Raw genomic sequence first — 9,923 nt, 5'->3', positions numbered from 1 at the left:
ACACAAAGTTGTGTGGCAGAAGAATGATACTGTTGAGGTCATCGTTGAAAAATATCTGTCTTTTGTACGCAAAAATTATGCAAACAATACGTGTATTGTGTTTGATAGGTATCCAGACAGTGACGATGGAAACTCAGCTGCATGTGCGATAAAAACTATTGAACTTTACGACGAAAAAATAGGTCGAGTTATCCTTCTTTTTATATTGAACCACAAACTAAAATAACAATTGCACAAGACAAGTTTTTGTCGATTGACAAAAATAAAGTTGAATTAATAAAGAGGTTGTCTGCAGCCTTTCGATTTGAAGGATATTCGATCAAACAAGCTAGAGAAGACGCAGATGTTTTAATCGTTCACACAGCAATAGAAATGGCAGAAATTAATAAAAAAACTATCATTATTATTGGTCAAGATAATGATTTATTAGTTTTATTACATCAATTAAATGTCAAAAATCTTGCAGTTTATTTTTTAAAAGCAGGATCACAAAATGTAAGTGACTGCTTATATTCATCAAATAGTTTCAACTTCTCAAATTACCGTTCAATTGTTGCATTCTTACACTGTTTCACCGGTTACGATTCAACGTCTGCGTTTGCTGGAAAAGGAAAGAAGAAAATAGTCGAATCGCTCATGAAAAATACAAATTTAGCTGAACTAGTACAGCCTTTTTATGAACAGAATTCTGACCCAAAGCTTATTGCTCGAAATGGCTGTGTATTGATTGCATCTATTTACAATTCAACTAAATCAACCTCATCTCTGGATGATTTGCGATTTCAGCGGTACCAGGTATTGACTGCAAAATCTACGTTTCAATTGGAAAAGTTACCTCCAACTGTTGGAGCAGCTAGCCAGCACTGTTTTAGAACGTATTATCAACTGCAAAGCTGGCTGGGACATGAATTAAGCGCTACCAAATGGGACTGGAAGGAAGTAGTTGATGATACTTCTAAAATACTCGTGCCTCGCTCCACTGACATCGCAGTCTTACCTGAAGAGCTCTGAAAAAATCTCGTGTAATTGTAAAACAAGCTGCTCAACAAATAGATGCGGATGCCGCAAACACGGATTAAAATGCACAATGTGTAAAATGTCAGAATTCAGATAGTTGTTGTAACACTGAAAAAATTGTGGAAGATCTAAGTGATTCCGAGGATATTTTCTATGAATTAGAGCAGCCAAGTATTAATTTGGATCCAGAATGTGAAGAACAATACATATAATAAAAATCTAGTTTCGTATAAAAATAATAAAATTTTCTTTTGTACTTTTTTCCTGTAGAATTAAATTATGTAATTAGTTTTTTTAATTTTATAAAAATTTAAACAAATTAATAAAAATAACTGTAAAATTTACAATGTTAAAAACGATTTTTGACTTTTTTGCATGTTTTTTTGTTAAAACTGACAAACTAAGGATTTTTGCGAAAAATGTTTTAAACAAAAGTTGTAGACAATTTAATTTTAAATATTTTTTGTCTCTTGTATTTTTTTCGAAAAATAATTATTTTCTATGAAAATCGAGAAAATACGTAAGAATGTGATTGTATTTACACGGTGTACAAAGCCCAACTGTGCCTAATTAAGTTTCCGGTAAAATAATGATACATAGTTTCTTTTGTATTTTTTTCCGTAGAATCGAATGGTGTAATCTGTTTTTTGATTTTTTAACTAATTTAAATAAATAGTTAACAATTTCTAAACATTTTATTGCTGTAAAAATCATTTTTGATTTTTTTTTGCATTTTTCGACGTTTTTTTAAATGGGAAGTATATAGTTTCTTTATTTCATAAGAAAGTACACGTAAAAACAAAAAAAATGAGCCTCGGATGAACTCTGTACCCTGATTTTCTGAAGTACAATTTTACAGAAAAAAACGCATATCTCCGAAAGTTTTTAATATTTCGATCTGAAAAAAATTGAGGTTATTTAAGACCTACAAAGGTATATTTTAACACATTTTTACAAAGATTGAACTATTTTTGTGAAAATAAAAAATTAAAATTGAAAAAAACAAAATAAAAACGGTTTTTCGCATTTATCTTGGCTATTTTGAGGTTATGTTCAAAAGTGACCTCTACAAAAATTATATATTTTTTTATGATCTACAACTTTTCTATTGAACATTTTTCAATTGGATGTAAAAGAATATTTTTCCACCCCTTTTCACCCCCCCCCCCCCCAAAACAACCCCCTACTACCCCATTGTTGGATTTTCGTTTTTTTCACTCGTTATGAACCCCTCTACCAACTCCAACAGTCAGTTTCCGGATAGCAATTTGTGCACTGTTAAAGTCTAATTCGCCTGGTCTATACAAAGAGAAGAAATCGAAAAAGAAAACACCCACTGCCGTTGTATGAGCATATTGACCAAGCTGCACATTCCAAAGGTCTACCGTCCCAAGTAAGCGCAATAAGGAAGGAGCCGTTTGAAGGGGACTTAAAAACGGAGTGAATTTCCGTGGAAACGTGGTGGTTACTTTATAGCATCTAAAGACCTTGCTAAAGAGCGCCATCTTTTAACAGAAGAAGTATCAAGCCTGTTTTCTTTAGTGACGTTGCCAAGCTTTGTTGATTTGCTTTGTCTTATAGGAAAAAGGTGTGACTAAGAAAATCGTTTTTACCAATACATTTTCGTTATTTAATTTCACATCGACTTTTTATTCAATGGGAATAATTTTCCTCTGGGTAATAATGATATTATAAACCATTTAAATGGTAAGGATTTACCGGTGGCAACAAGGCAACAAATGGCCCGCAGGGCAAATTAATAGGTATTATACGTCTTAAGCCTACGTACATTAAATTATTATAATTATTCTATAAGAATGTCCATTATTAGGACTGTACCTATAAAATGACGTAAAGTGTCGATAACACTTACCCAACGCGTAACTAATGATTAAAGTGAAAATTGCGCTTTTTTATTTATTAGTCATCAAATTCCTGAGATTTTAGTCCTGTGTTATATTATATTGCAAATAATTGAGATAAGAAATCATAAAATTAATAATTTTAATCCAGTGCACTTTGAAAACAAGCAAACAAAAAAGGTAACCAGTAACAGTTCTGATAGCTGTCAGACGACGTTTTGTCAAAAAAATTGCCAAAAATTCCCCAATTTTGACGAAAATAATGCACAAATTTTAATATATAATCGATTCTCATAATCCCCTGTTCAAATTTACCGCCTTCGTTTTGGTCAAACCGAGCGCGGACGAGGACTCGCTTCGACAACGATCGGCGTTCAGTCAGTGTGGCGGGTGCGGCCATATTGGGAATTCGTGAGACAACCGACGGACGATTTGTGAGTGGTGTTTAGTGAAAATTAATCCAAAATCATCGGAAAATGGCTGAAAGGGAGGACAACGTGTACAAGGCTAAATTGGCCGAACAGGCCGAACGTTACGATGGTAAGTGTATTTTAGTAAAAACCGCGTTTAATTCCGTTGAAATTGGGAAAAGCCGCTTGGTCGGTTTCCCGTCCTCCGAAAATCGCCTATCGGCTTCCATTATTGACATTTTTGACAGGACGATAAGGATTTTACAACAATTTAATTTGTTTATAGGATTTTAGAAGCCCTAAGGAATATCACCGGGCAGTTTAATTAATAAAACCCGTTTTCTTTATGTGCTTTTTTCGCCAGATGAAGTGTCATTGGACTTATCGATCCTCTTTACCTTTTAGGGGGTACATTAGACATGTTTCGCCCTTATAATTCAACTGGAATTAAAGCGCTAATACCACTACAGATTTCCATAAACTTATTCGGCTTTATTTCTCTTTTCACTTTTATTAAATTATATTTCCAAATTCTCAAAAATGACGGGAATTTGACATGGGACAAAAAGTCAAAATAATCGATCGGAAAAATCTAGAATCAAAGAGTGTTTTTTTTTTCAAATTTTTCTTTCCTCTGCGTGATTCACATTAATAAAATGACGCGTTAGATAAATATTTATTTAAAATTAATGTGTCACTTGTCTTGCGGAATTTAGCATAAAAAAATGGTGGGTCTTACGGTGTGGCCGTGTCCTACGTCGCCTAATGATACAGAGGCGTTTTTATTACTGAGCTTATTCCGATTTCCTTAAAAAGAATGTCCATAACTTAATTTTTAACTTCCTGTATTATCAACTTGTAGTGAATTATTTATTACTGAATGGTGTGATATGGGAGGTGTACACCCCATGATTTGATATTAACATTGGTCATTTTTTCAGTTTTAAGTGTTTTTTAAAAGAATTAGTTTGTACCTCTGCATAGCCTAAGCCTTGATCCACCATTTCTGAGTAATTCTTTTTTTGTCATTTACTGATAAAAATTTATAAACAGGATTTGTTTGTAAAGGAAAAGGGTTTTCTGAGGAATAGCTGCATAGATGAACCAGATTTCTCCACCCAATGCTTAGCTATTTATTTATTTATTTATTTACGGACTTGCCATTTTACAATAAAAAGAACTAATTACTAAATACAGTATAGATATACATTGCTATACAAAAAAAAAAAAAAATTAAAGTATATATCACAATATATGCCTTAAAGATCCTCTAAATCTTGTCTCTGAAGTTCCAAAAAAATCTACAGATTGTTGCATAGAGTTTGCATTATTTAACATTCTTGTAATAGGGTTATTTTTGCCATAATTTGTAGAATGGTAAGGAACATAAAAAACTTAAGTATGCCGATTCCTTCTTATAGGTACATTCAGACATACTAGATTTAAAAGATCTGGACAATCAATTACACCATTAATAATCTTGTGAAGTAAACAAATTTCAAGATTTAGTCTCCTCCCTTCCAAAGTATTAATATTAAGTAGCGATCTTAATTCACCATAAGAATAATCATCTCTGATATAACCACACCTGTAACCAATATACCGAAGAAACTTATTCTGCACTTGCTCAATTGCAGTTACATGTGTTACATAACAATTATTTAATAAATTGAAAACTTACTCCTTAAACATTTCCACATTACATTGCTTACTTTATTTATCAACATGTAACAGATACGATCAAATTATGAGACAGTTTTACCACTAACCAAAACCTAAAACTGTCTCGTAATTAGAGCATCACACCAAAGGTTCCAACCATATAGGACTATGTACAGGGTGTTACAAAATTGGGTGCAAATATTTTAAGAGAGTATTGTTGGAGAAATAAGACTTGTTTTCTTTAAACATGTATCCTAAAATGTGTTCCCTCAAAGCTACAGCCTGTGCAAATTGCTTAAAGAAAATCATTTATTTGGAACCAAGACTACAGGGTCAAATGTCCTGAAAATTTGTGAGTCCCTGTTTTTTGAGTTTTTTTTTTGAGTCCGAAAAGTGGTAAATTAAATTTTAAAGGAGATTTGGGGAGGATTTACCCTTCTGATGTCCTCTATTTTATGTTTTATGCAATATGAAATTTTAAAATCTAGCAACACAATCTCATTGTCCAGGAAAAAGTCTTAAATGTTTGCCTTTTGCAATTTCAATACAATTAACTGTTCAATATATAATTTACAAAAATGAATAAGATTTGTTATTTATTTATTTATTGTCCAACAGGACACTTTGGAAACTAGGAGAATGTTTAAACTGCAGAGAAGAGCTCTGAGGGTTGTCGAGGGTCTGGGTTTCAGGGATGATGTGAGAAACTCTTTCAAAAAACTTAAAATTCTTACACCTCGGTGTAATCCCATCACGGTATATCTTCGAATGTCTAATATATACAAAAAATAATTTACATAAATATACCCAGAGATCAGAAATTCATACTCACAGCACTTGACAAGTAGATTTCCTGGAAATGCACTTTCTAAGACTCAATAAATCTCGTATCTCAACTACTTATTATGCCCCAAGAAATCCCAATATAAAAGACAATTATGAGTAATATGGTAACAAAAAAAATACAACTTAACTAACAAAACTTAAACAAACTATGCATATAACAAGAGTAAACCCACCCAAAAGCATTTATGAGTAGTACAATAGAAAGAAAAAAGTTATATTAAAAGTTAACAGTAATCAAAGTCAAAGTCAAAAATAGCTTTATTGTTACATAACATCATCTGTTGTTAACAAAGCATTATATAAAATCTTAAAGATAGTTGACAACATAATCTTTTACAAAAATATAAAAATTTTAACAATTCTTACATACATAGAATATAGAACACACCCAAAGAAAGGGTAGTAAGAATTCACATTACGCTGTGCAAAATTCTTCACTGTCAAAAGATTGTATTTAAAAACTCGTCTACAGAATAAAATGCTTTAGCAAGCAAGAGTTTCTTTATATTTTTCCTAAAACGTTTTTCACAATTTATTAGCCTTATATAAAGGGGTAGGTGGTTAAAAAGCCTTCTGCCCCCATATACAAAAGAGGACTTAATCTGCTCACTTTTTGGGATAGGTAGAGGTAAAGAGAAGGTTGTTCGGAGATTGTAACCCGAGGAGGGGGGGCCAAGTAATAACTACTTAAGTAATAACTATGATACCAATAAGCCATACTTGGCTAAGGTTAATCTAAAGAGGATAAAGAGTGAGGCTAAACTGAAGAACAACTCCACTATATCTAAGACTAATAATGTTGACTGAGGATAAGCTTAGATTCATATATCTGTAATGACAGCTAATTTTATTCCAGAAAATGTATTGGTGTTAATCCAATGCAAAAATTACATTTTATTTAAATATTAATAATCTTTGTCTTAGTATAGGAATACTCAGCAGAACATGTTTGCAAATATTATTACAATAGGATAAAAGCTTTTTTATTCAAGAATAGTAATTTTTGTTACAATTTTTTAATTTTATTGTTAGTTAGAAGTAACTAAATTTGAAATAAGCATAGCTTATACTGTATTAATAATGTGCTATTCTTAATTAGTATGTCTTGGTTGTTCAATATTGAAATGGGCTTACCTCAGGAGTCTGCATTGACCCTGTTTTTCTTCTTGGTTTATATAATCTCTCCGAAGACATTTTGCTAATTTAAACCAATTTCAAATGTCTTGTATGCATATAAACCACATTTGAAACAAACATAAAAAATTTTCAAACTAAAACTTTGTAATCAGATGGATCAAATTCTTAGATGTTTATATTCTTTGTGTCCAAAAGCTGATGTGGAATAAACATATTAACTGATAGTGCTGCAAATTACATGAAAGCAAATTATCACAAACTATTGAAATCAACAATTGTATAGTTGGCATGTTGTGTGGCATCAAACAATATTCTTGATTTTGACTCTTTAGGCTTTGATCAGTTATTTGAAATTAGCTTTGGTTAAACAGAGTTTAGACAAATATTTTGTGGTAACAAATATTCCCAGTATATAGTACCACAATATTAGACATAGAAATAACTGAGTTTTGAACCCATGTAAATTAAATAGAAATCAGTGTAATCAAGAAAGTGAATATTTTGAAGCTATTAACTAAAAAACTTTTATGTTCTTTTGATGAAGATTACAATGTTCAAACAAAAAACATTAAAATTTGTGGAGCACTTTATTAAACTCTGTATTTCTAAAAATGAATAAAAATATGATGATTAGTTTGTGTTAAGGCAATTTTTAATGTAGGATCACATTTTTTATACATATAATTTATCAATAAAGTGACACCTTGTTTTACAAGATTAATAGGAGTTATGCAGAAAAATGTATATATTAATAAATTTACAGTTTTCAATTTATACGAAAAACCTCATATCTAGTCTTGGTGCATAAAACTGGTTTTAGAATTAAAAGTATTAGACTGAGTATGAAATTAATACTAAGAAATTATTTTTTTTACTGATATCTCCATTTCCTATCCTTAAGAAAACTTACAAATTATTCTTAAACATACTTCAAAACCATGTTCTAGTTCGGCTTATTTTTTATATGGGGAGTGCCCTGCATAATGTTATAAAGCAATTTCAAAAATATAACTTAGAAGTCATATGGAAACAAGCTCAAAGAAGTCAGCTTTCAATTTATTTCAAAAACTGTGAGTCTGGTGAGTATTGTCCAAATCTGGTTTTAGAACAAAAAGGATTAAACTCAGAAAAATGCTTCATATATCAAACTATTGCTCAGAAATGAATCCTGTTTACAAAAGCTTGTCAGTAATTCACAAAAAAAAATAGAATATTTAGTGAAAAAATTACTCAAAAAGCAGAATGGTGGATTAAGTGTTAAGTCAAGGCACAGGTATCAGTTTTCAGGTCTTCACCTACACCATTAAAAATTAAATAATTTACCCACACTCTCACTCACTTTCTTAGAGAAAATACTCCATATCTTAGGACTTTTGAATTCAAATATTATATTAATTTTTTATTACATGCATAGATGAAAATTAAGAAGAAAGAGAAAGAAAAATTGAAGATATAACAAAAAAAAGGTCCCAAAAGCAAAATTGTTCTAGTTGAGTGTATTTTTATCTTAGGATTAAATTTACTACATAGAATTATTCTACAGAGTACCCTGCAAAATATTATAAAGGGATTTTCAAAATATATAACTAGGAAGTATAAACAGACAGTTTTCCTGGTGTAAGTTCACTGAAATATGGGTTTATAAAGTTCACCCATTGAAGGGTCTAGCCTCCTTGTCAATATGTTATTGATGATATCCCCTTGAAGCAGCTTGACTCAGTCAAGCATTTGGGGGTCTTTTTGGAACCAGCTCTTACTTCCTCCAAACACTTTAAACATACTATAAATAGAACTAATAAGCTGCTTCAATATTCAAATCGAATTTATAAAATCGTAGTTACACTGTTATAAGTTATTATAGTAGTAGAATCCAAATTATGTAGTTATATTTAAAAATACCTTGCAAAGACTTTAACAATTTGTCAGCATTCAAGACACTGTATGTTCACCTAGTGAGAATGGTATTTTTTTAAATAAATTTAATTCTTTAGATAGGGCAACTATTTTGGGATACCACCCCACAAACAAAAAAATCCTATTCTATATTTAAAACTAAAGCCATTCTTGAAAAAATTATCTTTATTTATAATGGTTCAAGAACAAGCTATATTTAACATTAGGGAAAATATTCTCGTTAAATCAACTATAAGATCCTGTTATTATAATTACATATAATGTTCTCACAAATATATTTTCTGTGCCTTCACACAAATATTTATTTTTCTTAAAACAAGAATTAAATTTTTTAAAGGGGGAATAATTTACCTTTCTTGAAATGAAAAACAGATTAATTAAATTATATCTTCATTCTCCACAAGATGCCAAATTATTTCACCCAATATTTGCTATACTTGGTTCGAGTTAAAGGTACCACAGAAACATCATGTGGTAACACTTGCTATGAACTTTGACCAACAGCAGAAGCGAGTAAATTTCATTTAAGCTCAATTCAGTAGCTTCTCATTTTCAAATTGTTTGTTTCAAATGATTTGCCTTAAACATAGTTTGTGATTTCCATGAGTGTTATTTGATTCCATCAATGCAATTGATCCTTCAAGGTATGTGATAAAAATTAAATCAGTTTTGATTTCACCTTTTACATAATTCTGGTTCTCTGTTCAAAGTGCTCGGGTACACATTGCATGGCTGTGATTGCTATCAATCAAAATGGAGGATATTTTGATTTTGTTTCATATAAGTCCATTATTTAATAGCAAGTGTGTAGGTACTATTTTTTTGACAAAATCAGTTTGTTGGAAAAATACCAGGTGTTCTGGAATTTTAAATATTTTTTGGAATTTAAATTCTTTTTTAATTGGAAAGTTGTTAAATGGAAAAAATTGTTTATATCAGTTTTAAATTTTCTTTGCTGCATGTAAATGCCTCATGGAGGGTGTCACTTTAAAATGTTTTAATGCAAATTCATTCTCAAAACCCTAGAATAGAATAAAATTTTTGTTGTTATGAATTATTCAGTCCACATATATTA

The 9,923-nt window shown here is 30.7% G+C and overlaps 1 protein-coding gene across 1 annotated transcript in view; it reads left to right on the top strand.

Annotated features, from left to right (window-relative positions):
• The first annotated feature begins 3,059 nt into the window (after positions 1-3,059).
• LOC126747292 (14-3-3 protein epsilon) overlaps positions 3,060-9,923 on the top strand; it is a 28,828-nt gene continuing 21,964 nt past the window's right edge. Inside the window, exon 1 of the mRNA XM_050455837.1 lies at positions 3,060-3,419. Within this exon, the coding sequence (XP_050311794.1) occupies positions 3,356-3,419 (64 nt within the window). The 5' untranslated portion in view covers positions 3,060-3,355. The remainder of the gene's footprint in view (positions 3,420-9,923) is intronic.

The sequence above is a fragment of the Anthonomus grandis genome, chromosome 2 (genome assembly GCF_022605725.1).
Source record: "Anthonomus grandis grandis chromosome 2, icAntGran1.3, whole genome shotgun sequence".
NCBI classification, from domain to species: domain Eukaryota; kingdom Metazoa; phylum Arthropoda; class Insecta; order Coleoptera; family Curculionidae; genus Anthonomus; species Anthonomus grandis.
Note: the sequence above shows the minus strand (reverse complement) of the source record. Positions and strands in the feature narration are given on the sequence as shown.